Genomic DNA, 27,857 nt, shown 5'->3' with positions numbered 1-27,857 from the left:
TCCTGCAGCATACTCCCTCTCCGTGCTCCTCTAGTTGGACCATCTCCAAGGCAGACTGGGGGCTCTTTTCTTCCAGGGCGACCTTTCAGGATCAAACCTTCACAAGCTGCGATCGTCAGGTCGCACACCTCACGGAAGTCATTCTCGCTGCTGCTGAATATTCCATCCCTCACCCTACTTCTTCTCCACGTCGCGTACCGGTCCCCTGGTGGACCGCAGCATGTAGAGACGCTTTACGTGCTCGTCGACGTGCTTTACGCACCTTTAAACGCCACCCTACAGTGGCGAATTGTATTAATTATAAACGATTACGTGCTCAGTGTCGTCGTATTATTAACGAAAGCAAGAAAGCCAGCTGGGCTGCTTTCACAAGCACCTTCAACAGTTTTACTCCTTCTTCTGTTGTCTGGGGTAGCCTGCGCCGGCTATCTGGCACTAAGGTCCACTCCCCAGTTTCAGGCTTGAAGGTCGCGAATGAAGTCCTTGTGGCCCCTGAGGCTGTCTCCAATGCCTTCGGCCGCTTTTTCGCCGAGGTTTCGAGCTCCGCTCATTACCACCCTGCCTTCCTCCCCCGCAAACAGGCAGAGGAGGCTAGGCCACCTGACTTTTGCTCCTCGAATTGTGAAAGTTATAATGCCCCATTCACCATGCGGGAACTCGAAACCGCACTTGGCCGATCACGGTCCTCCGCTCCAGGGCCTGATTCTATTCATATTCAGATGCTGAAGAACCTTTCTCCTGCGGGTAAAGGTTTTCTTCTTCGTACATACAATCGCATCTGGATTGAGGGACATGTTCCCGCATGCTGGCGCGAGTCTATTGTTGTCCCGATTCCTAAGCCGGGGAAGGACAAGCACTTGCCTTCCAGTTATCGACCTATCTCACTTACCAGCTGTGTCTGTAAAGTGATGGAGCGAATGGTTAACTCTCGATTGGTTTGGCTGCTTGAGTCTCGACGCCTACTTACAAATGTACAATGTGGATTTCGTAGGCGCCGCTCTGCTGTTGACCATCTGGTTACCTTGTCGACCTTCATTATGAATAACTTCTTGCGGAAGCGCCCGACCGCGGCTGTGTTCTTTGATTTGGAGAAGGCTTACGACACCTGTTGGAGGGCGGGCATTCTCCGCACCATGCATACATGGGGCCTTCGCGGTCGCCTCCCTCTTTTTATTCGTTCCTTTTTAATGGATCGACAGTTCAGGGTACGTGTGGGTTCTGTCCTGTCCGACACCTTTCGCCAGGAGAATGGGGTGCCACAGGGCTCAGTTTTGAGCGTCGCTCTGTTCGCCATCGCGATCAATCCAATAATGGATTGCCTCCCAGCTGATGTATCAGGCTCCCTTTTTGTGGACGATTTTACCATCTATTGCAGCGCGCAGCGTACACGTGTCCTGGAGCGCTGTCTTCAGCGTTCTCTTGACCGTCTTTACTCCTGGAGTGTCGCCAATGGCTTCCGTTTTTCTGCCGAGAAGACGGTCTGTATTAACTTCTGGCGCTACAAAGAGTTTCTCCCACCGTCCTTACGACTTGGTCCCGTTGCTCTCCCACTCGTGGAGACAACCAAATTTTTAGGCCTTACCTTTGACAGGAAACTTAGCTGGTCTCCACATGTGTCATATTTGGCCGCCCGTTGTACCCGTTCTTTAAATGTCCTCCGCGTTCTCAGTGGTATGTCGTGGGGAGCGGATCGAACCGTCCTACTTCGTCTATATCGGTCGATCGTCCGCTCCAAGCTGGATTATGGGAGCTTCGTATACTCCTCTGCACGGCCATCCATCTTACGCCGCCTCAACTCCATACAACATCGGGGTTTACGACTTGCGATCGGAGCATTTTATACCAGTCCCGTAGAGAGTCTTCATGCTGACGCTGGCGAATTGCCGCTCACTTACCGGCGCGATATACTGCTTTGTCGGTATGCCTGTCGGCTACTGTCAATGCCCGACCATCCGTCTTATCGTTCCTTTTTTGACGACTCTCTCGACCGTCAATACGGGTTGTATGTCTCTGCCCTGCTACCCCCTGGAGTTCGCTTTCGTCGCCTCCTTCAACACCTTCATTTTTCACTCCCTGCAACCTTTCGAGTGGGCGAGAGCCACACGCCACCTTGGCTCCAGGCTCAGGTCCGCGTTCACCTTGACCTCAGCTCGCTCCCAAAAGAGGTCACCCCCAGTTCGGTCTACCACTCCCGTTTTTTGGAACTTCGTTCGAAGTTCATCACCATGACTTTCATTTATACAGATGGCTCTAAGACCAATGACGGGGTCGGGTGTTCCTTTATAGTCGGGGCACAAAGTTTCCAATACCGGCTCCATGATCATTGTTCGGTCTTCACAGCTGAGCTCTTTGCCCTCTACCAGGCTGTTCTTTACATCTGCCGCCACCGACATTCTGCTTATGTCATCTGCTCAGATTCCCTAAGCGCCATCCAGAGCCTCAGTGATCCGTACCCGGTTCACCCTTTCGTACACCGGATCCAACGCTCTCTTCAGCGGCTGGTGGACGTCAGTCCGCCAGTTAGCTTTATGTGGGTTCCTGGCCATGTCGGTATCCCTGGGAACGAAGCTGCAGATGCCGCGGCCAAGGCTGCGGTCCTCCAGCCTCGGACAGCTTCTTGTTGTGTCCCTTCTTCCGATTTTAGCAGGGTCATCTGTCGGCGCGTTGTGTCGCTGTGGCATGCCGATTGGGCTGCACTTACCGACAACAAGCTTCGGGCCTTAAAACCTCTTCCCGTGGCTTGGACGTCCTCCTCACGCCCTTCTCGGCGGGAGGAGGTCGTTTTAGCAAGGTTAAGGATTGGACACTCCCGGTTCAGCCATCGCCATCTGCTGACGGCTGCGCCGGCGCCGTTCTGCCCATGTGGGCACTTGCTGACGGTTAGACACATTTTAATGTCCTGTCCCGATCTTAACCAACTGCGCCTCGATCTTAACCTGCCTAATACTTTCGATGCCGTTTTAGCGGATGACCCACGAGCAGCTGCTCGTGTTCTTTGTTTTATCAATTTGACAAACCTCGCTAAGGACATTTGATGTTGTTTTTTAATCCTATGCCTGTCAGTCTCTTTTAGCGTGTTTTCCCTTTTAGTTGTTGTCAACTTGTGCCTCGCGGTGCATTTTTAGAGTAGTCAGGGCGCTAATGACCATTGAAGTTGTGTGCACAAAAAAAAAAAAAAAAAAAAAAAAAAAAAAAAAAAAAAAAAAAAAAAAAAAGAAGCTGTTTACTGTCCCCCACTCCTACCTTGCTATCCCTCCAGCCTCCTCCTTACCACCATCACCCAGATTGCGTCTCCCATCATGCATAGTAGTTCGCAGTCTGGCCTCAGCAGCCAGAGGCATGGTCATGTGTGTGGGGGGGTTGCAATTTTGTGTGTGTGTGTGTGTGTCTAATTCAGAAGAAGGGGCTTTTTGGGTGAAAGCTTATGTGTTTAGCAGTCTTTTTATTGTGTCTATCTGTGACTCAGCATTTCCACTATATGGCAAGTAGCAATCTGTCCTTTTCGTAATATTGTCATTACTCCATCCTGGATTTTCTGTTGTTTGTCTTCAGGAGGTGTGTATAATTTAATGTATAGTAACATAATTTATGGTTTCAGTTTAGGCTGGCTGCGGCTCTTGCACCACTGCCTGTGTCTGCCGATGATAGGCTCACCCTTGGCACGCGGAGTGGTTGCATCTGCTGCAGAAGTGGAGGGGCTGCCTGAAGCTTGTTGTGGCTTGCTCCTGGTGCCGGCACCTGCACCTTCGCTCTTCACACCCAGCCTGGAGAGGGTTCTGATCCGGTTAGGTCTTCACTCTCGTGACCTAGGCCTGAAGCAGATCAACACCCTGCTCCGGAATGGGGCTGCAGCTTTTTTGCAAGGTTAGTTTACTAAACAAATTGTATCAAAAAGAAAATTCACTGGAGAAAACTTTAAAATTACAAGGAAACAAATGGCAGGCCAGTACCTGTCAGGATGCAAAATACCAGTATTGATGGAGACACAATTAAAAGTGAGAAAACTGTTTCTAGCTTTCACAACTCTTAGTTGTCTCTTCAGTGAAAAAATAGGAATAAGTCTGAGGAGGAAAACAAAGTTACTGAGATGCCCATGTTGAGTCAGGCCCACTTGTGAGAATGAGCGGAGGAAAAGATGGGAGGACAGATATCAGAGTAAAAGATCAAAGATATTACATTAGTAAGTAATGTGCCAGTTTCACTCCAGATAAGATATCGCAAACTGAAAGTAATTGTGGATTGAGCTGAAGAGAAATGGTAAGTGGAATAAATAGTGAAATTAAGCAATCCAGGGAGTGAAATGAGTTCAGTAGGGGCTTGTAAACTTGCTACCATGTGATGGCCAGAGAGGTTGTTCTGGGAATTCTTTTGCCCTCCTTACCAAGGTGCCCCTCCCTTCTGTCTACTTTCCAAAATTCACAAAAATCGTCCATGTTGTCCCATTATAGCAGGCTTCAAAACCCCTTCCAAAGGCATATTAGCACTAGTAGAGAAATATTTCCGACTCGTCAAACATATAAAGCCTTTCACACTATTTTCGTAACACATAACTGGTGCAAATCTATCTGCATCATATACAGGCTGTGATATCATACATAGTCAACCACAAGGAAGAACACCAGAAGAAGACATCACTGATTAAGATTTCTAGCCATACACTGCCCCCCTCCTCCTCTCAAAATGCCACGCCAGCCGTTACAGTAACAAACAAAAGACAAATAGTTCTAGATTAATCTAGTTTAAGACTGTTTCTTTTTAAGTAACATTTCTCTGTATGTATGTATTGTATAAACACCTGAAGATGAATAGAACATGTTTGAAACACGTTGTATCATGTTATATTTAACATAAAAAGTGACTGGTAGCAGAAATTAGAAATAAATAATCATCAAAACATATTTCCATTCTACAGGGAAGATACCACACACACCTAGGACTCACCCACCAGGAGCCCTCCATGTCATTATTGATGAGATCTCATTCTACGACTAATCCACTTTCTGCAACAGCTTAACTCCTTTTCCTGACTCATTCACATGGTCATACTCCACATTGGAAGCCAAACTTCGTTTATGTTGACCCTTACTTCATTGAAACTCACATCCATCTCAGTTCTTATGAAACCAACCAACAAGTAGGCACGGGAAGAAATCATTTGATTTTTTAGCCGATTGAGTGTTATTTTTTGTCCAGTTGTGTGTGTTATTAATGCAAATTTCAGTGTTATTTTCTGATGGTTCAATATTTTTAAATTGTGTTCTTTATTTTCATTATACTGCATTTGTTTTAAGTATTACGTTGAAAATGAAGGTATACCTATCAGTTATATTACACCTTTTGACATCACAAATCTCATTTATGTTAATACTTCTGGGAGTGCTAGTTCTGCAAGGTTCGCAGGAGAGCTTGTGTAAAGTTTGGAAGGTAGGAGATGAAGTACCAGCAGAATTGAAGCTGTGAGAACCGGTCGTGAGTCATGCTTGGGTAGCTCAGTTGGTAGAGCACATGCCTGCGAAAGGCAAAGGTCCCAAGTTCGAGTCTCGGTCCGGCACACAGTTTTAATCTGTCAGGAAGTTTCATATCAGCGCACACTCTGCTGCAGAGTGAAAATCTCATACTTTTTGAGTTCTTCTGTCTGTTTTGAGTGTTGTCATATGCTGTCCTACCAGTCTATTATTCAACATTGTTGTTACATTGAGAGACAGTTCATCTAATTGATTGAGCTGTTTCAGTGTATCCAAAATCTCACTTAACATTTTTGTATTCATGCTCATAGTGATAAGCATATACTACAATGTTGAGATTATGCACTCAATAATGGCCGGCCGCGGTGGTCTAGCAGTTCTGGTGCTGCAATCCGGAACCGCGGGACTGCTACGGTCGCAGGTTCGAATCCTGCCTCGGGCATGGGTGTGTGTGATGTCCTTAGGTTAGTTAGGTTTAAGTAGTTCTAAGTTCTAGGGGACTGATGACCTCAGAAGTTAAGTCCCATAGTCCTCAGAGCCATTTGAACTCAATAATGCTATTTTGAATAAATGTTGTATCCCTTTAAACAAGGATGTAATACTGCCATAGTCACAATGTGAAGCAGTGCACACAGCTGTCAACTGTACATGGTGCAACCCCACTAGTTTGTTGTGTATTGTGCAGCAACACGAAACCCATGCCTTCTTGTGTGTGTGATGCGACGCAACGCCTGCATCACGTGTCTCATAGCTGTAGTCTGTGCTGTTGGTGCACTTAACCTCCCTGCCAACAGACTGTGAGTTGGTGGAGTGTTGCCACCAGGAACTGTAAATGTTGAAACCATTCACAGACTTCCGTTTAAATGACTTATTAAATCTTAGAGTCAGTGCTGAGCCAGTATTGACATATGATAACCACTTTTAATGTTGAAAGGCTACTCTCTCCAACAGATCTTCTTTGCTCTGTTTATTTTGCTGTTATCTAATTATCTGCTTATCACAAAATAATATCTTCCTCACTTATTGTGATAACATATTTCAGGTACGTCTCTTCTCTATAACCCTGTTTACATTTGTTGCCCATAGAAACGTTGTATTTCTTGATGATTTTGTGGTGAAATTCTTCTTTGTATCACCACAGCCTTATCACAGTGCCTTTTTCTTTCATTTTGTGGTCACCACACAAAATGTTTTCACTGGTATTCACTACTGGAGAGTCATTAAGGATACTGAGATCTGTCAGTCTCTGTTCATAATTACCTTTTTTTAAATCTTCTCTTTATGCACTCGTGTTGCTCCTCGAAGTTGTGGTCCTTCTATGCAGTGCCACTTGTATTGAGCTTCTTCACCCTCTACATGAAAGCAATATGATAATTGAAGATTATGTTGGCTACCCACTAGCTGCGAAATCACGTAACCAGTTCTTTTCAGAATGCTTCTGTGTTTAACAGTGTTCATAACATTTTCACCATATCAATTAAACATTCACAGTTAAGGCCTTAATAACAAAACTCATCAGTAGACAGATTGTTAGTATCCCAAAGTCAAGAATTAATTAATTAAGCAATTCCATACAGTCTTCTTTTGATTTTCTTTTAGGAAAAACAGCCATTGTTATCCTGACCTCTTCTCCTTTGATGTCCATAGCACCCCCAAGTGACAACATCAGCATGTAAATGATTCCTTCCCACCAGTAAAACACTCACCTTCAGTCATGCCTTGTGGCTATAAAGTACTTACATTTGCATTTCATATCTGCGCATGAACAAAAAAACTGTGTGCACAGTATGCCGTCTTCCCTGTACCACTACCACCATAAATTAAGGTTTTTGTATGACCATCTTTCATCTGCACAGTAAAAAGGAAATGGGAAATGGTACTACCTTGAATAGAAACACATACCACCATACCCTTCAGAATATTTACACTGAAGAGACTTACCATTCCAGGCTCTTTAGCATGTCGTCATTAATAGAGTTCATCATTATTTACCTTCTTTTGAAACAAGAACCTACTGCTGTGAACACACACGGACGCTGTAAGAGTTAGCAGCCTAGTTGGGTGCAACCCAATGCATTTAACTTTTCCTTCATCTCTGCCTGAAGTATGTTACTTCATATTTTTCAATAGTTTGCTAGTTTCAGCCTTAAAAATGCCTTTTGCCATAAAAATGAATCCATCTTCAAACCATTTTAACTTGGAATGGATGTAACAATTTTATCCACTGATGACTCAATATTATTTGCGTATTTACCAAAACTCTTCTTGTAGGAATTCATTCTGAAGACATTGCATTTTGGAGAGATCTCTAATTCTGCGTCAGTTACATTGTATCATTTTATAAGACATAAATGTAAAAACAAAAACCGACAAATATGACACTACAGATCAAAAGCAAGCAAAATGACATGGCACTTGCTTGGTTCCCTTCAGCCGACTCTTTGCAGCACAGGACACATGATGTCCCTCAGAAATGTTTTGGTAGCAGAACAGAATATTTACTCAATGAAAGTGCTGGCAGGTCGACAGACACACAAACGAACACAAACATACACACAAAATTCAAGCTTTCGCAACAAACTGTTGCCTCATCAGGAAAGAGGGAAGGAGAGGGAAAGACGAAAGGATGTGGGTTTTAAGGGAGAGGGTAAGGAGTCATTCCAGTCCCGGGAGCGGAAAGACTTACCTTAGGGGGAAAAAAGGAAGGGTATACACTCGCACAAACACACATATCCATCCACACATATACAGACACAAGCAGACATATTATTTTGTGAAATGAAGTCTATGGCAAGCCTGATCTGTACCACTGCCCAGTGGCTGAAGAGGGAAACAATGAGGTTCCATGTTGATTTAAGTGTATGAAAAAAGTAAAGTGCCATATTTGGTGGTTTTCATATTTACATTTGTGTACTACGAAAATGTGTAGTTTAATTAGTGTACAGTACTTTGAGATCTCCCCACAACAGACCGAGTGAGGTGACTCAGTGGTTATCCCACTGGACTTGCATTCGGGAGGACGACAGTTCAAACCCCATCCAGCTATCCTGATTTAGTTTTTCTGTGACGTCCGTAAATTGCTTCAGGCAAATGCCGGGATGGTTCCTGTGAAAGGGCATGGCCAATTTCCTTCCCCATCCTTCCCTAATCTAAGCTTGGGCTCCGTCTCTTAATGACCTTGTTGTTGACGGGACGTTAAACACCCTGTCCACACCCACCCACTACCACCTGCTACAGCCACACTAATCTCCTACATCATCAAAGGCAGAGGAACATGTAAAATGACACATGTTGTTTACCAACTAACATTTGTTCTTTGCATGGATTTTTGTATAAGAATGTCCACCACTAAACTGGTTAAGTACATAAATGGACAGAGAAATGGCTTTGGGCCAGCCATAGCCACTTGCTGAGCATGTTCTACAGCAGAGGTGCACAGACTGCTGGGCCCTCTGTGGCCTGCCCCTCACCATTTGTTGTTCTAATTTTTTTCTCAGTTTTGAAACTCAACTTTCATTCCCTTCCGAAATGGAGAGCGGAGGCCCTTATTGAACTTAGTTTGTCTGAGCCAAGTATAGCTGGCATTGAGGCAGAAGATATCGGATAATAATTTGTTTCACAGCATGATATTTTTGAACATGTGCCTGTTACATAGTTACAGTAAGGGTTTTGTAGCCCACAGTACTTGCAAGTCTGTTCTCTCTCTCTCTCTCTCTCTCTCTCTCTCTCTCTCTCTCTGTGTGTGTGTGTGTGTGTGTGTGTGTGTGTGTGTGTGTGTGTGTGTGTGTGTTTTCTCCCATCTCCTTCTCTACTTTCCTCTTGCTTCTTAAGTGGACGATTCACTCCATACCTCACTTCTTTACATCTCAGTATATGAAGCCGACATTGTGCCTTCTAAACTACAATTTTTTTTTTTTAACTGCTACTCTTCCTGATGCTGCTCCCTTCATTTTTTTCTCCTCTGGTCTTGACAATGGCCAGGTCCCACTCGACCTAGAGTCTGAGTAAACTGCTCTTCCTTCCCAACCTCACCAAACCAATACCTCATACATTAGATCACATCAGTGTTTCCCATCTCTGTAAAAATTATTATTGTAGTTATTATTCACAATTAAACTTAACACAAAATCTTTCTGGATTGTTCATTTGTTAACTGATTATGGTGTAATTCTTATGTTTTAATATTGAATAATATGAAGTTTGTAGAGACCTCAAGATCAGCAATGTTTAGCTCCAATTGCAAACTGCCTGGCAGTTGGAAATGGGTCAGTTAAGAGACTTAGTGTCCTGTAGGTGCAACCATCACTGGTTGTTGTGGACAGCTATTTATTACTTGTGATGTGTTCCCATAAAACATACCATTCAAAATTCCCATAAACACAATTGAAAGTCACAAAGTAAATAAATAAGTCCATTAACCTTTATTAACTTTTATGCTAATTCTGATGTAAGTTTTGCATTGATCACATCAGTAGAACCATTTGCAAGAAGTACTCTGAAAGGCTTACCTCACAATGAGGCAACAAGTACATACCAGCCTGTCTTGTCTCCATGTAAGTTTACAGTTTCCTTAAACAAATTAGCAGATATGTTGTTAATACCATTTTGTGATGTAATCTGAATGAAGAGAGCCAATATTAGTCGATTACATCATCATTGATCAAGCACTGCAACAGGTTAAAACTGGCAGACATCTAAGAGTATCCAGCTGGTGCAGTTTAATGCAGATTGACTACAGAATTCCCATTTCAGAGAAAGCAAATGCAAAACTTTGATCCATCCAATCCTGCTGTTCTGTTCAGCAGTCTGAAATTATTGAAGAGTTTTGTTGGTACACTATGTGATCAAAAGTATCCAGACACCCCCAAAAATATAAGTTTTTCATATTAGGTGCATTGTGCTGCCACCTACTGCCAGGTACTCCATATCAGCGACCTCAGTAGTCATTAGACATCGTGAGAGAGCAGAATTGGCATTCCGCGGAACTCACGGACTTTGAATGTGGTCAGGCGATTGAGTGTCACTTGTGTGATACGTCTGTACGTGAGATTTCGACACTCCTAAACATCCCTAGGTCCACTGTTTCCTATGTGATGATGAAGTGGAAACGTGAAGGGAAACTTACAGCACAAAAGCGTACAAGCCGATCTCGTCTGTTGACTGACAGAGACTGCCGACAGTTGAAGAGGCTCGTAATGTGTAATAGGCAGACATCTATCCAGACCATCACACAGGAATTCCAAACTGCATCAGGATCCACTGCAAGTACTATAACAGTTAGGCGGGAGGTGAGAAAACTTGGATTTCATGGTCGAGCGGCTGCTCATAAGCCACACAGCACGCTGGTAAATGCCCAATGACACTTCGCTTGGTGTAAGGAGCGTAAACATTGGATGATCGAATAGTGTAAAAACTGTTGTGTGGAGTGACTAATCACGGTACACATTGTGGCGATCCGATGGCAGGATGTGGGTATGGCGAATGCCCAGTGAACGTCATCTGCCAGCGTGTGTAGTGCCTATGGTAAAATTTGGAAGCAGTGGTTTTATGGTTTGGCTGTTTTTTTCATGGAGGAGGCTTGCACTCCTTGTTATTTTGCATGGCACTATCACAGCACAGGCCTACAATGATGTTTTGAGCACCTTCTAGCTTCCCACTGTTGAAGAGCAGTTCAGGGATGGCGATTGCATTTTTCAACACGATCGAGCACCTGTTCATAATGCATGGCCTTTGGCAGTCTCGTTACACGACAATAACATCCCTGTAATGGACTGGCCTGCATAGAGTCCTGACCTGAATCCTATAGAACACCTTTGGGATGTTTCGGAACACCGACTTCATGCCAGTCCTCACCGACCGCCTTAGATACCTCTCCTCAGTGCAGCACTCCGTGAAGAATGGGCTGCCATTCCCCAAGAAACCTTCCAGCACCTGATTGAACATATGCCTACTAGACAGGAAGCTGTCATCAAGGCTCAGGGTGGGCCAAGACCATATTGAATTCCAGTATTACCAATGGAGGGTGCCACGAACTTGTAAGTCATTTTCAGCCAGGTGTCCCGATACTTTTGATCACATATTGTAGATCCCAGTATCCTTTTGATGATCCTTCATTTCACAAACTTTCAATATTCCTGTTCTTACTAGGTTCAGACTTTCTGCTGCTTGTAAGGCCTCAGGGTAGATACTGTTTTGGTAATTTTTCACTTTTCCTTTTGTAGAAATGTTGTTCTTATTGTAGATGTCAGTAGATAATTTGTATGCTAAATTCATTTTGTGTATTTGTGCTACCATTGGCTGCAAATATTGTGAGTTAAACTAATTATTGTTCCACTTTAACAAAACAGAGTCTTTCCGTTACTTAGCTATAAAAAAAGTTCAACAAGATGTTGTATTTGCGTAATATTTACAGGGGTTAAATGAAACAGTGGACACAAGAATGATGATCCTCCTCATTTGTCATTTCAGACCCCATTAAGTAATTTTCTCTGAGATTACTTATAGAGAAAGTGTTTCTTTTGTGGTTTGATTTTTGAACATCTCTGCTGATTCCCTCCATTATATTAAGAGTAATTGTATTAATACTAAATGTTTGCCTGCATTAGTTGTTGTAAAATTGTGGATCTGTGTTTGAGAGAAGTGGAGCATGGTGAAAGAGAACTGAGCTTTTAAGGCCACACGTTAGTTAGAAGTCGTGGATGTTCGTTATACTGACTTTCCTCAGGCAGTAATTGAGGTTTATATTTTTGTTTCAACATGTGCTTAAGAAGTTGTCCTTAACATTGCAACTGAAATTTACATTCAGTTTATTTTTTACAGGGTCTCTTTCCATAAGTCACTCTTCTACATTAAGTTCAACAGTTGTTGACTCTGTCGTGGAATTGTTGTATCAGATGTGCACAATACAAGACAGTGCAACAAAGGATAGAGTGAAGGCTTTGCTTTTGTGGTTGCAAGAAACTGCATCAGCTGCTATACAGGTATGTAGAGGTTGCCCATTTTTTCAGCTTAACAATTAATTGTATCAGTGAATAACCCTATCCCCAGAAGGCAAGATTTGTTTTACCTATGAGCGTTTTCTGAAAATTGATAGTACTAAAAGAAATTGATTTGTTTATGACTAATATTATTTGTTTAAATTTATATTAACTAAGCAGTAACATTGTCATTAAGAGAACTCTTTTCATTGTGACTGAAATTGGTGCTGTTGATTTGATAATGTGCATAGGTATTCATATGGTTTCTCCAAATCAGAAAACTCATGTCAATAGTGAAGGATAGTGAATGTCAGTAGTTAAGGATAGTAAATGCAATAACAAGTTATTCTAAAAGTGCATGAAATAATAAGCCAAGAACAGATAATGCAGAACATTCTACAAAAAAATGTACACACAGAAAGGTTGGGGAGGGGGGATTTACAGGAGGCCTACTTCCCATAATCTGATGATGATGATGAAATTCTGGGCAAGGTACTTGATCACAGTATTTTGAAATGATGAGAAAGCAAGTTGATCCCTAAGGTGAGTTCCATTATTACAACTTGCATCAGACAGCAGTATTTCTGTTCTGAAATACAGGAGGCATGACAATATACACTATTGTTTTTGAAAATATGACCACTATGAAGAAACCATAAAGGCTGTAGACGAATGATAGGATGAAGTAATACAGTAAATGGTGATTTTCGCAATATCAAAACACGATCATAAATTGTGATGTACTCTTGTTACCCATTTTCTGTGTATCAGTTTTCAGAAAATGTCTGCTACCATTGGTGGTGTTTGCTCAGAAAGTGCTGTGCAGTGGTCTGAAAGTTTTTGGATTATATTTCTTCTCATATTGTGTAACTTTTTGAAGATTACAGACTCTTAGACAGACAACTTCTGAAGAGTAGTTAAAACAATTGATAAAATTTAATGTTTCAGAAAAAAGTAATCTCTTCTAGCTACTTTCTCTGTTAAAAATGAGGCTGATTGTTGAAGTATTGAAGTGGATTTACATTGGAACCTCAGTTAATGAGCACCTCCCATAATGTGCAATTCATGTAACAAGCAAAACAAATTCTTAAAAAAGATATTTGCATAACGAGTGACAACGATTTAGTATGACATCAACAGACGTGCGCGCGGAGGGCGAATGTTCAACAACATGTATACCTTTCATTGTCAGCAGTGACATATGACAATGTCTTTAGTACATACTGCAGTCTGGGTTTAGCATTCTTTCTGCTACCATCTTAGCACAGCTTGTGATCTCACAGTTTTCTGATCTTGTATTCACACAGGTTTTTTTTTTTTTTTTTTTTTTTTTTTTTTTTTTTTTTTTTTTTTTTTTTTTTGTGCAAAATGTAATAACCTTTGTAGAAATGCCCCCAAATGAGAAAGTCACAAAAAGACTACTATAAGAGAGAGAAAATTACCTTCGAAACAAAATGTAAAATCATTGAAAAACGCAAATGAGATGTGAGCATTGCAGATTTAGCATGCACATACACTGAAGAGCCAAAGAAAGTGGTACAACTGCGTAATATCGTGTAGGGCTCCTGCGAGCATGCAGAAGTGCTGCAACATGATTTAGCATGGACTTGACTAATGTCTGAAGTAGTGCTGGAGGATATTGACACCATGAATCCTGCAGGGCTGTCCATAAATCTGTAAGAGTACGAGGGGGTGGAGATCTCTTCTGAACATCTTGTTGCAAGGCATACCAGATATACTCAATAATGTTCATGTTTGGAGTGTTTGATGCCCAGCGGAAATGTTTAAACTCTGAAGAATGTGCCTGAAGCGGCTCTGTAGCGATTCTGAACGTGTGGGTTGTCATATTGTCCTGCCGGAATTGCCCAAGTCTGTCGGAATGCACAGTGGATATGAATAGATGCAGGTGGTCAGACAGGATGCTTACATACATGTCACTTCTGAGAGTCATATCTAGACGTATCAGGGCTCCCATATCAATCCAACTGCACATGCTCCACACCATTACAGAGCCTCCACCACTTTGAACAGTCTCCTGCTGACGTGCAGGGTTAATGGATTCATGAGGTTGTCTCTATACCATTACATGTCCATCCACTCGATAAAATTTGAAACGATACTTGTCCGACCAGTCAACATGTTTCTAGTCATCAACAGTCCATTATTGGTGTTGATGGGCCCAGTCCAGGCATAAAGCTTTGTGTCGTGCGGTAATCAAGGGTACACGAGCGGGCCTTTGACTCCTAAAGCCTGTATTGATGATGTTTCATTGAATGATTCGCACGCCGACTCTTGTTGATGGCCTAGAATTGAAACCTGCGGCAATCTGTGGAAAGGTTGCATTTCTGTCATGTTAAACAATTATCTTCAGTCCTCGTTGGTCCCATTCTTGCAGGATCTTTTTCTGGCCGCAGCGATGTCAGCGACTCCTGATATTCGTGGTATACTTGTGAAATGGTCATATGGGAAAGTCCCCACTTCATCGCTATCTTGGAGATGCTATGTTCCATTGCTTGTGTACCGACTATAACACCACATTGAGACTCACTTAAATCTTGATAACCTGCCATTGTAGCAGCAGTAAGCAATCTAACAACTGCGCCAGACATTTGTTGTCTTATATAGGTGTTGCTGACAACAGCGCTGTATTCTGCCTATCTCTGTATTTGAATATGCATGCCTATCTTTGGCCCTTCATTGTACAGTCAGTGTGCAACAACTATTTGCACTGTCCTCAAGAACAAGAACGGGATTAAGGAGATAGGTGCTTCAAAGGGAGTGATAAGAGTAGCTATGCAACGGTTTCATATTCTGCACGATGTTGAAAGGTTGCTCCTTAAAAGAACCAGCATACACAGGTTTGCGAGGCATGGTGAAGTAGCCAGCTCCGACTCAAAGGCAGCAGAGAATTTCATCAGCAACTTAAAGATGCTCATAGATTCTGAGTGTTATCTGCTGCAATGGGTTTTTAGTTGTGATGAGGTGGATCTGTTCTGGAAAAAGATGCCAAAGGATACCTTTATAACAGCAGAGGATAATGTATTGGCCAGTCACAAGCCAATGAAAGACCGTCTCACACTGCTATTCTGTGCCAATGGAAGCGATGATTTGACAATTAAGCTACTGCTTGTTTACCAATCAGAAACTCTGCAAGCCTTCACAGAGTGTAAAGTCCAGAAGAGCAGGTTAAATATGTCTGAGAGTTTTGGAAATACCAGTTCGAGATCATTGCCTACATCAAGATGATCGAAAAGGGGTGGGAAGGGATTACCAAGAGAACACTCACTACTGCTTGGAAGAAGCTTTAGCCGGAGTATGTTGTCGAATGTGATGAATTAGTCATATATCGTGAATAATAAAATACATAACATCCTCTGTGTTTTAATGGGATGGATAGAAAACTACTCACCAAGCGGCAGCAGAACTCACACATAAAAGAGGGTTATAATTAGGCAAACTTTCGGAACCAGTGAAGGCAGAAGGGTCGAAGGGGAAGGAAGAGGGGTGAAAGAGAGAAACTGGTGTGTGGCGAAAGATTCCAGATGGCACGTGTGGTGAAACAAGCACCGAGGTCACAATTGTTATGTTGTAGAGCATGCTTGGCAATAACATGTTGCCAGTATACACCCTCTTCCTATGCGCATTCATCTTAATTGATAATTTGGTGGTAGTCATGCCAATGTAAAAGGCCAAATAGTGTTTACATAACAGCTGGTGTACAGTGTGTGTTGTTTCACAGGTTGCTCTCCCTTTGATGGTATGTTTTGCCAATGACAGGGCTGCTATAGGTGGTGGTAGGAGGTTGCACTGGGCAAGTCTTGCATTGGGGACGATCACAGGAATAGGAGCCATAGGGTAGGGAGATGGGTGCAGGAGGAGCACAGGGTCTGACAAGAATATTGTGGAGATTGGGAGTGCAATGAAAACCTATCCTAGGTGTAGTGGGCAAGATTTAAGACAGAATGGATCTCATTTCAAGACATGATTTTAGGAAGTTATCGCCCTGTTGAAGTAGCTGATTAATGCATTCCAGATCTGGATAATACTGAGTCACCAGTGGCGTGCTCCAAAGTTGTTTTTGGAGGTATTAACAGTACCAGGATTGGATGTGATGGCCCGGGAAATCTGCTTTTGAACTAGGCTGGTGGGGTAATTAAGTATAGTGAAGGCTGAGGTGAGAATGGTGGTTTATTGCTGTATGTTTGCCTTGAATGCCAAGGCTCTATGGGAGGGATTGTTTGACTTGGGAAGGATTCCAACTGTCAAACTGTAAGTACTGTTGTTTGTTGGTAGGTTTAATGTGGACAGAAGTGTGTAGTTGGCCTTTAGTGAGGACGAGATCAACATCAAGGAAAGTGGCATAGGATTCAGAATAGGGCCATGTGAATTTTTTTCAGAGATTCCAGGAATTATAACAGGTCAGTCTCACGAAGAGTCCATTTGGTAAAGATGTCATCAATGTATTTAAACCAAAGCAGGGGCTGAAGACTTATGGATCCCAGGCAAGCCCACTCCAAGTGACCCATGAAAAAGATTGGCATAGGAAGGAGCCATCCTGGTTCCCATGGCTGTACCCCTGATCTGTTTGTAAGTCTGCCCCCCCCCCTCCCCCCCCAACATGAAGTAGTTGTTGGTAAGTATAAAGTTGATTAAGATGAATAGGAAGGATGTCACAGTTTTGAAATCAGGTGGATGCTGATTCAGGAAATGTTCAGCAGCAGACCGACCATGTACATGGGAAATGTTAGTATAGAGGAAGGTGGCATCAATGGTGACACGCAAGGTGCGTGGTGGGAATGGGAAGGGCACAGATTTCAGACAATCTAGGAAATGGTTTGTATCTTTGATATGCGGGGTCTTTGTATTATAGGTTTCAGGTGCTGATCAACTAAGGCAGATATATGTTTGGTGGGTACTCTGAACCCAGAAACTATAGGACGGCCAGAATGATTAGGTTTGTGGATCTTAGGAAGAAGGTAAAAAGTGAGGGTGCGTGGTTTGGGTGGGGTGAGAAGTTCTGTGGATTGAGGTGTTAATTCTTGTGAGGAGCCTGAAGTTTTAGGGAGGGATTGCAGGTCAGTTTGAATCGCAGGAATGGGATCTTGGTGGCAGTTGCTGTACGAAGAGATGTCAGACAGCTGGCATAGGACTTCACTAACATACTCCTTTCGGTCAGTGGTAGATCCTTTGTCTGCTGGGAGGCGAATGATAGTCACTTGCTTTTAGGGAATGTAGAGCCTGGAGTTCTGCAGGGGACAGGTTGTAGGGACCTGAGGAAGGGTTGTGAAGCATCGCTGGATGTGAGGAATTCTTTGAAGGCATGTAAGGGATAATTATTAGGTAGTGGTGGTGGATCAAATTGGGATCGTGAACTGAACTGTTCAACGCAGGGTTCAGTGTCAGGCTTGCTATTGGAAAGGTTTTGGGATTTGGTTGTGAAGTGATATTTCCAATTGATATTACATGTGAAGGAAAGTAGGCCCTTCACCAAAGCAGTGTCGTCGAACTGCCGTCTGCTTCACGTCTGCTGTGCAGCGAGCTACCTTAATTTAAGTATTAACTGTATTTTTCTTACTTGTCACTTCTTCTTCCCTGTGTTTTTGCTTTTAGGAAGCTTTAATTGTCGGGTGCTATTAATAGTGTTCCATAGATTTCGTGTTTGTTTTGAATACAGTCAGAGAGAGTCCCTTTAGTCAGCCATAGTCAGTGTCAGTGTCGTCGTAACTGCCGTCTGCTTCACGTCTGCTGTGCAGCGAGCTACCTTAATTTAAGTATTAACTGTATTTTTCTTACTTGTCACTTCTTCTTCCGTGTGTATTTGCTTTTAGGAAGCTTTAATTGTCGGGTGCTATTAATAGTGTTCAATAGATTTCGTGTTTGTTTTGAATATAGTCAGAGAGAGTCCCTTTAGTCAACCATAGTGCCAGTAGTGCTAGTGTTTGTTTTCAATACAGTCCAGAGACAGGTAGTGCAATTTTCATTGTTTTCTACAAGAAGTGGCTAGCAACCCCAGTTTAGTGAATAAACAGCCGCCTTTAGTGAATTAGCAGTCTAGTTAAAGGTTGAACAACTCTCTTCAGTAAATTGATCCTTAGGATGGATAGGATGTGTGACTGCTGTGTACGGACGCAGGAGGAGCTGGCCACTGTTCGCGAACAGCTGAGCGTGTTGATGGCCGCGGTCAGCCGTCTTCAGGCTGCTGCCTCGGAGTGTAGCGGCAGTGGGGAGTCTGGTGCGTCGCAGGGTACACCCCAGGTGTTACATGCTTCACACACTGTCCCTGCTGTCGAGACATCTTCGCGGGTACCGGGCACGGTTGGGCCACCCTCTCCCCAAGGGGAGTGGCGGGTTCAGCGGCGTTCGCGGCGCACGAGGCGGAGGGTCAATGTGGAGGCTGGCCGTGTGGCATCGCCCGCTCTGCCTGTGAGTGGACATGTGGCTGCTCCTTCAGCAAGGTCCAAGCAGGCACACGGGGGGAGGGGTTTATTAGTTATTGGGAGCTCCAACGTTAGGCGGGTGATGGAGCCCCTTAGGGAAATAGCGGGAAGGTCGGGGAAGAAGGCCAGTGTTCACTCTGTCTGCTTGCCGGGGGGCCTCATCCGAGATGTGGAGGAGGCCCTACCGGCGGCGATAGAGAGCACTGGGTGCACCCGACTGCAAATTGTTGCTCGTGTCGGCACCAATGACTCCTGCCGTCTGGGTTCAGAGGTCATCCTCAGTTCGTACAGGCGGTTGGCGGAATTGGTGAAGGCGGAAAGCCTCGCTCGCGGGGTGAAATCAGAGCTAACAATTTGTAGTATCGTTCCCAGAACCGATCGCGGTCCTCTGGTTTGGAGCCGAGTGGAAGGCTTAAACCAGAGGCTCAGACGATTCTGCGGAGATCTGGGGTGCAAATTTCTCGACCTCCGCTATCGGGTGGAGAGATGTAGGGTCCCCCTGAATAGGTCAGGCGTGCACTACATGCCGGAAGCAGCTACAAGGGTAGCGGAGTACGTGTGGAGTGCACATGGGGGTTTTTTAGGTTAGAGAATCCCCTCCCTAGGCCCGACAAGACGCCTCCTGAGACGCGGCAAGGTAGGAGTAGGCAAAATGCAACAGGGAATAACAATGTTAATGTGCTAATAGTAAACTGCAGGAGCGTCTATAGAAAGGTCCCAGAACTGCTCTCATTAATAAACGGTCACAATGCCCATATAGTACTAGGGACAGAAAGTTGGCTGAAACCAGACGTAAACAGTAATGAAATCCTAAACTCAGATTGGAATGTATACCGTAGAGACAGGCTGAACAGTGAAGGGGGAGGCGTGTTTATAGCGATAAGAAGTGCAATAGTATCGAAGGAAATTGACGGAGATCCGAAATGTGAAATGATTTGGGTGAAGGTCACGGTTAAAGCAGGCTCAGACATGGTAATTGGATGTCTCTATAGGCCCTCTGGCTCAACAGCTGTTGTGACTGAGCACCTGAAGAATAATTTGGAAAATATTTCGAGTAGATTTCCCCACCATGTTATAGTTCTGGGTGGAGATTTTAATTTGCCAGATATAGACTGGGACACTCAAACGTTCATAACGGGTGGCAGGGACAAAGAATCCTGTGAAATTTTTTTAAGTGCTTTATCTGAAAACTACCTTGAGCAGTTAAACAGAGAACCGACTCGTGGGGATAACATATTAGACCTTCTGGTGACAAACAGACCCGAACTATTTGAAAAAGTTAATGCAGAACAGGGAATCAGCGATCATAAAGCGGTTACGGCATCGATGATTTCAGCCGTAAATACGAATATTAAAAAGGGTAGGAAGATTTTTCTGTTTAGAAAAAGTGACAAAAAGCAGATTTCAGAGTACCTGTTGGCTCAACACAAAAGTTTTGTCTCAAGTACAGATAGTGTTGAGGATCAGTGGACAAAGTTCAAAACCGTCGTACATTATGCGTTAGATGAGTATGTGCCAAGCAAGATCGTAAGAGATGGAAAAGAGCCACCGTGGTACAACAACCGAGTTAGAAAACTGCTGCGGAAGCAAAGGGAACTTCACAGCAAACATAAAAATAGCCAAAGCCTTGCAGACAAACAAAAATTACGCGAAGCGAAATGTAGTGTGAGGAGGGCTATGCGAGAGGCGTTCAATGAATTCGAAAGTAAAGTTCTATGTACTGACTTTGCAGAAAATCCTAAGAAATTTTGGTCTTATGTCAAAGCGGTAGGTGGATCAAAACAAAATGTCCAGACACTCTGTGACCAAAATGGTACTGAAACAGAGGATGACAGACAAAAGGCCGAAATACTAAATGTCTTTTTCCAAAGTTGTTTCACAGAGGAAGATTGTACTGTAGTTCCTTCTCTAGATTGTCGCACAGATGACAAAATGGTAGATATCGAAATAGACGACAGAGGGATAGAGAAACAATTAAAATCGCTCAAAAGAGGAAAGGCCTCTGGACCTGATGGGATACCAGTTCAATTTTACACAGAGTACGCGAAGGAACTTGCCCCCCTTCTTGCAGCGGTGTACCGTAGGTCTCTAGAAGAGCGTAGCGTTCCAAAGGATTGGAAAAGGGCACAGGTCATCCTCGTTTTCAAGAAGGGACGTCGAACAGATGTGCAGAACTATAGACCTATATCTTTAACGTCGATCAGTTGCAGAATTTTGGAACACGTATTGTGTTCGAGTATAATGACTTTTCTGGAGACTAGAAATCTACTCTGTAGGAATCAGCATGGGTTTCGAAAAAGACGGTCATGTGAAACCCAGCTCGCGCTATTCGTCCACGAGACTCAGAGGCCCATAGACACGGATTCACAGGTAGATGCCGTGTTTCTTGACTTCCGCAAGGCGTTCGATACAGTTCCCCACAGTCGTTTAATGAACAAAGTAAGAGCATATGGACTATCAGACCAATTGTGTGATTGGATTGAGGAGTTCCTAGATAACAGGACGCAGCATGTTATTCTCAATGAAGAGAAGTCTTCCGAAGTAAGAGTGATTTCAGGTGTGCCGCAGGGGAGTGTCATAGGACCGTTGCTATTCACAATATACATAAATGACCTGGTGGATGACATCGGAAGTTCACTGAGGCTTTTTGCAGATGATGCTGTGGTGTACCGAGAGGTTGTAACACTGGAAAATTGTACTGAAATGCAGGAGGATCTGCAGCGAATTGACGCATGGTGCAGGGAATGGCAATTGAATCTCAATGTAGACAAGTGTAATGTGCTGCGAATATACAGAAAGATAGATCCTTTATCATTTAGCTACAAAATAGCAGGTCAGCAACTGGAAGCAGTTAATACCATAAATTATCTGGGAGTATGCATTAGGAGTGATTTAAAATGGAATGATCATAAAATGTTGATCGTCGGTAAAGCAGATGCCAGACTGAGATTCATTGGAAGAATCCTAAGGAAATGCAATCCGAAAACAAAGGAAGTAGGTTACAGTACGCTTGTTCGCCCACTGCTTGAATACTGCTCAGCAGTGTGGGATCCGTACCAGATAGGGTTGATAGAAGAGATAGAGAAGATCCAACGGAGAGCAGCGCGCTTCGTTACAGGATCATTTAGTAATCGCGAAAGCGTTACGGAGATGATAGATAAACTCCAGTGGAAGACTATGCAGGAGAGACGCTCAGTAGCTCGGTACGGGCTTTTATTGAAGTTTCGAGAACATACCTTCACCGAAGAGTCAAGCAGTATATTGCTCCCTCCTACGTATATCTCGCGAAGAGACCATGAGGATAAAATCAGAGAGATTAGAGCCCACACAGAGGCATACCGACAATCCTTCTTTCCACGAACAATACGAGACTGGAATAGAAGGGAGAACCGATAGAGGTACTGAAGGTACCCTCCGCCACACACCGTCAGGTGGCTTGCGGAGTATGGATGTAGATGTAGATGTAGATCAAATGCAGGTTTAAGGCTGAAAGTGAGACCCTTAGATAATACAGATAATTCAAGAGGGGAGAGTGCTTTAGATGAGAAGTTAAGAACACTGTACGTGATCCACCACCACTATCCTAATACCACCCCTTCCAAGCCTTCCAAGAATTCCTCACATTTTACATTAATTTATACAGGATAAATTGTTTCAATTAACAAGTGTTCAGCACTATGAATAAGATTCTTGCTATGCGCGGTTCCAGTGTTGTTTTTTTTATGTTATGATTTATAGAAATTTGTCTCACAACACTAGGACTGTGTATAATAATTTTGAGATTGTAATCACAAGTCTTGTGTGTGTGTGTGTGTGTGTGTGTGTGTGTGTGTGTGTGTGTGTGTGTGTGTGTTTGTAAATAGTCAGCAGGACTTTTTTTTCCCAATCAAAATGGCAGTACAGCAATGATATAAGCCCAGATCAAAGCCAACAGAGGGCAGGGCAGGACAGCGAAGCGAAGGAAATACTTTGCAACACAATGTGTGTACGTATTGGGAGGCAGTTCCGTTGTCGTGCACATCCCGCGAGAACATGTGGTCTGTATGCCGTCCATCAGCTGCTTGGTGCTCCCACAGTAAACTGCGTCTGGGCTCACAACATAGGAAAAGGGCAAAATAAATTTTGATGATTCAAACTGCAATGAATAAATGAATGTAAAATATCACATTTCATTACAACATATCCATATGGCTTCTGGAGCTGCCCAAGTGATGCATGCATCAGAGATGAGAGCCAGAGGGAACTGCAGGAGTGCTAAATTGTAGAAACAGACTGCAAATTGGATGTGATGACTGGTAACTCATCTGTTCGACAGTGATAGACAATATACTTCCTTGTGAATGTTGTTGTATGCACACACAGTGAAACATACCTGCAGCTGCAATATGCTCATCTAAATATGCATTGGGAATGCTTATTGGCAGAAAGGCATCTTTCCAAATGAGTTATCATTGATTGTTTTCTTCCACGGTGATAGTAGAATCTCTGCTTTATGCTGTAGTGGGAAATACTGCTCCCCAGTGTGCATTGTACAGTTCTCTACGTGAGGAATGGTGTACCACCAGCACTGAGTACTTCATTAGGGAATATTTTGAGCACACATTCACACAAATGCAGCTCGTAGACACGTGACCACAGTCTCTGACTGCTGGGGGCAGACAGTGAACAACTGCACCTGATGGGAGAAGCAATGTGGGCTGTGTGGGGGGTAAGAAGGAAATTAGGGTGGGGAGTTGGTAGGGGAACAGGAGGGGAGAGCAGGGTATGGGTGGGGGACAGAAAAGTGCTGTTTATGGGAATATACAGGGCTGAGGTGGAGAGAAGGTAGGGTAGCTAGTGCAGTAGGGAGGTTTGACAGAAGGTAGAGAGGGGGAGGGGGCAAGTAAAAAGACTGTGGGTGCTCATGTGGAATAGAAGGCTGTGGAGTGGGAGCAGGGGAGGGGATAGGTGGCTGAAGGACAATGACTAATGAAGTTGAGGCCAGGAGGCAAAAAGAGTTCCCACCAGTGCAATTCAGAAAAGCTGGTGTTGGTAGGAAGGATCCAGGTGGCACAGGATGTGAAGCAGTCATTAAAATGCAGAATGGTGTTTTGGGCAGTGTGCTCAGCAACTTGGTGGTTCAGCCGTTCCTTGTACACAGTTTGTAGGTGGCCATTCATGCAGACAGACAGCCTTTTGGTTGTCATGCCCACATAGAATGCAGCACTTCGGTTGCAGCTTAGCTTATAGGTCACATGATTGGTTTCACAGGTAGTCCTGCCTTTGATGGTATAGGCAATGCTTGTGACCGGACTTTAGCAGGTGGTGGTGGGAGGATGTATGGGATAGGTCTTGCATCTATATCTATCATAGGGACGTGAGCCATGAGGCAAAGGGTTGGGAGAAGGGATTGTGTAGGAATGGATGAGGGGACTGTGTAGCTTCAATGGATGATGGAATAACACTGTGGGAGGGGTGGGGAGAATAGTGGATAGAACATTCCTCATTTCAGGGCACGACGAGAGGTAGTCGAAGCCCTGGCGAAGAATGTGATTTAGTTACTCCAGGCCTGGGTGGTACTGAGTCATAAGGAGAATGCTTCTCTGTGGCTGGACAGTTGGGCTTTGGGATGTGGTGTGTGACTGGAGAGATAAGGCACAGAACACCTGCCTCATGGCTCATATCCCTGTAATAGATCTAGATGCAAGGCATGTTCCATATATCCACCCACCACCATCTACTCCAGTCCGGTCACAAGCATCACTTATCCCATCAAAGGCAGGGCTACCTGTGAAACAAGTCATGATCAATAAGCTAATCTGCAACCAATGTGCTGTAGTCTGCATGAGCATAACAACAAACAAGCTATCTGTCTGGATGAATGGCCACCAACAAACTACGGCCAAGAAACAGCTAGCCAGTCACTCGTTGACGACTATGGGAAGCCAGTAAAAGACAACCAAAGAAAATCTGAAGTTTTAAATTTTATGTTTAATAAATTATTCCCACAGGAGGATAGTACGAACATAATTTGACATAGGCAACACTCATGTAGAGAAGCAACTGGATGAGTTGAAAACAAATAAGTTGCCAGTGCCAAATAGAATCCTAGTTTGGTTTTACAAAGAGTACGCTCCACGTGTCGTGAATCTCTCACCTGGTGGAGGTGCCTCCTGCATATAAGAAAGGTAAAAAAATATACCTACATAACTACAGACCAATATCTGTAACGTTGGTTTGCTTCAGAATTCTTGAACATGTTGCGAGTTTGAATATAATAAAATTGTTTGAGACAGAAAAGCTTCTGTCCTCAAATCATCATGGCTTCAGAAAGTATCGCTTATGTGAAACTCGGCATGCCCTCTTCCCACACAATATCGTGAAAACTATGGATAAAGTGCAATGGACAGATTCTGTATTCCTAGATTTCCAGAAATTGTTTGAAACATTGCCTCACTACAGACATTGACAAAGATGCGAGCATGTGGAATAGGTTCCCAGATGTGTGAGTGATAGGAGCCAGTATGTTGTCCTACACAGTGAGTATTCATCAGAGGCAAGGCTGTCATCGGGAGTGCCCCAGGGAAGTGTAATAGAATCACTATTTATTCTCTATAAACATAAATGATGTGACTGACAGGGTGAACAGCAGTTGGTGCTCTGTTGTGCGTGAAGATGATGTCCTTGAGTGACTGTAGGAAGATAAAAGATAACTTAGAATTTCTATTTTGCATGATGAATGGCGACTTGCTGTAACTCTACAAAAATGCAGATGAGTAGGAAAAACAATCCTTTAATGTTAGAGTGCAGCATTATTATTGTACACCTTGACACAGTCACATCGACTAAATATCTAGGCATAATGTTGCAGAGCAATATGAAATAGAATGAGCATGTCAGGTTGGCAGTAGGGAAAAATGAATGCTCAAATTTTTTTGAGAATGTATTGCTTATCTATAAAGGAGACCGTGTATAGAATGTTAGAGCAGCCCATTATTGAGTACTGCTAGAATGTTACAGATCCCTACCAGGTCGGATTAAAGAAAGATATTGAAGCAGTTTAAAAGTGTGCTTTTAGATTTGTTACCTGTAGGTTTGATCAGCATGCAAGCACTATGAAGATGCTTCATGACCTGTAATAGAAATCTCTGGAGGGAAGATGACACTCTTCTCGTGAGGTACTGTTGTGGAAATTTGGAGACCCGACTGCAGATCAGTTCTGCTGCTATTGTACATATCATGTACTCATCATGAAGATGAGTGAAATCAGGGCTCTTGTGGAGACTTACAGACAGCTGTTTATCCCTAGCTCTATTTATGAGTGGAACAGAAAAGGAAACAACTGGAAGTGATATGTGGTACCCTCCACCATGCACCGCACAGTGGCTTGCAGAATATGTATGTAGATGAAGACATGTGGTAGGTAGCAAACTGCGGCTTGTTCATCCTGTCCCAATTGCAGGTTGCCTATCCAGTACCTTCCAAGGGCAGCAAAAATTTGTCATTCGGTATATCATATTATTATTGACTGAATTTAGAAACTAAAAATGCTGACACAGTCTACTCATTAAGAGGTGTAGCCTTCTGTCAAATCTTTAATGCAGTAAGATGAGTATTACAGTTAGAAACTGTGTACATGTCTTGAAAGAGGGTAACTAATGGCACTCCGAAATATCCAGACTGTATTGCTCCAGTATTTGACAAGCAGAGCAGTTAGTGACTTCTAACAAATTTTAAACATAAATTCAAAACTTTTCTAAATTTTTTCTCACTTATGGGTATAAGTCAGTTATTTAACACATTAACTCATTTGCAGTCAGAAATTTGAAGCATGGGAGTTCGAATCTTCAAATAATTGCGTAGTTTCTATTGTATCCCAATTCATATTATTCTCTTTACTCCATGTATGTTATGCTCCTTTTTAGGAATTCAAATTTGTAAAAGCTTTGTTCTAGTTCATACGCACTTCATTCAGTGTTTTTTAAGTGTACAAATCTGTGTAACATCTTGCTTTCCGGTTTCTTTTAATAGCAATACTGTGTTGGTCTTTTTCGACAGGCTCAAGAGCAATCCTTTTCCAGTACAGAAATTTGGTCGCCATCATCAGCCTATGTACATAGTGCTGCTGCTATCTTGTGGGCTGCTCATGAAAGAAGAGTAAATTATGATCTGTACTCAATGGTGACGCCAGAATTGTTTCAGTAAGTGAAATTTCCTTTCCCAGTGAACAGGATATGAGCTGCTTAACTCAGAGTAGTACCATGTATTTGATGTAAATTGTTGCTTTCCAATTTCAGGATAGTGTATAAGTGGACACTGAGCCTGCCATCTCATTCTGCACTGAAGAAAGCTATTGATACTCTGTTATGTGCAATGTGCTACATCAGACATAGTTTATTTCCAATGTTGTTGCAGAGAACTGGAACATTATTGTCTGACCTAGGAATTCGTCAGTTGGCTACAGAACTGAATAACAGGTTTGTTTGTTTTATATCATTCATTACTGAGACAAATGAATCAGTCCAATAGATGCATCATCATTTCATTGATCTAGTTAGGAGACTGAACTCTTTATTGCACTGGTAGTCAAATATTAAGTGGCCAATATACAGTTTGTCTTGTTGGCTAACTTACCATTGAAGGTGAGCCCTCCCAGCCTAGCATCTGAATGCTGCTGCTCCTGACCAAAATTCTGCAATTTATCAAATTTCCTTTTCAGGGGAAGGAATTAACAGTTTCTAAAGCTGGATTAGGTGTTTCTACTTTTAAATACATTAATGGAAAGTCCTTAGTGAAAGTAATCAGTCAGTGTAATGAAGCAGCTCAGTTAGGTGTGTGTGTGTGTGTGTGTGTGTGTGTGTGTTTTTAAATAGTCTTCTTATGCATCTATCATTGACTTGGTGTATGTATCTACTTCTGCACATGTCTACTGGCAATTCTTATAATTTCACCTTATGAAGGTAAGTACTGACGAGCCATTTGGTTGCCTTGCACTTCCA

The 27,857-nt window shown here is 43.2% G+C and overlaps 1 protein-coding gene across 1 annotated transcript in view; it reads left to right on the top strand.

Moving 5' to 3' along the window:
* The window catches only part of LOC126176519 (baculoviral IAP repeat-containing protein 6), a 329,968-nt gene that overhangs the window by 212,593 nt on the left and 89,518 nt on the right, over nucleotides 1–27,857 (top strand). Inside the window, exons 44-47 of the mRNA XM_049924030.1 lie at nucleotides 3,599–3,864; nucleotides 12,285–12,445; nucleotides 26,917–27,059; nucleotides 27,156–27,335. Of these exons, the coding sequence (XP_049779987.1) occupies nucleotides 3,599–3,864; nucleotides 12,285–12,445; nucleotides 26,917–27,059; nucleotides 27,156–27,335 (750 nt within the window). The remainder of the gene's footprint in view (nucleotides 1–3,598; nucleotides 3,865–12,284; nucleotides 12,446–26,916; nucleotides 27,060–27,155; nucleotides 27,336–27,857) is intronic.

Source organism: Schistocerca cancellata, chromosome 1 (genome assembly GCF_023864275.1).
Source record: "Schistocerca cancellata isolate TAMUIC-IGC-003103 chromosome 1, iqSchCanc2.1, whole genome shotgun sequence".
Classification (NCBI taxonomy): Eukaryota; Metazoa; Arthropoda; class Insecta; order Orthoptera; family Acrididae; genus Schistocerca; species Schistocerca cancellata.
This window is presented reverse-complemented; position numbering and strand designations above follow the sequence as displayed.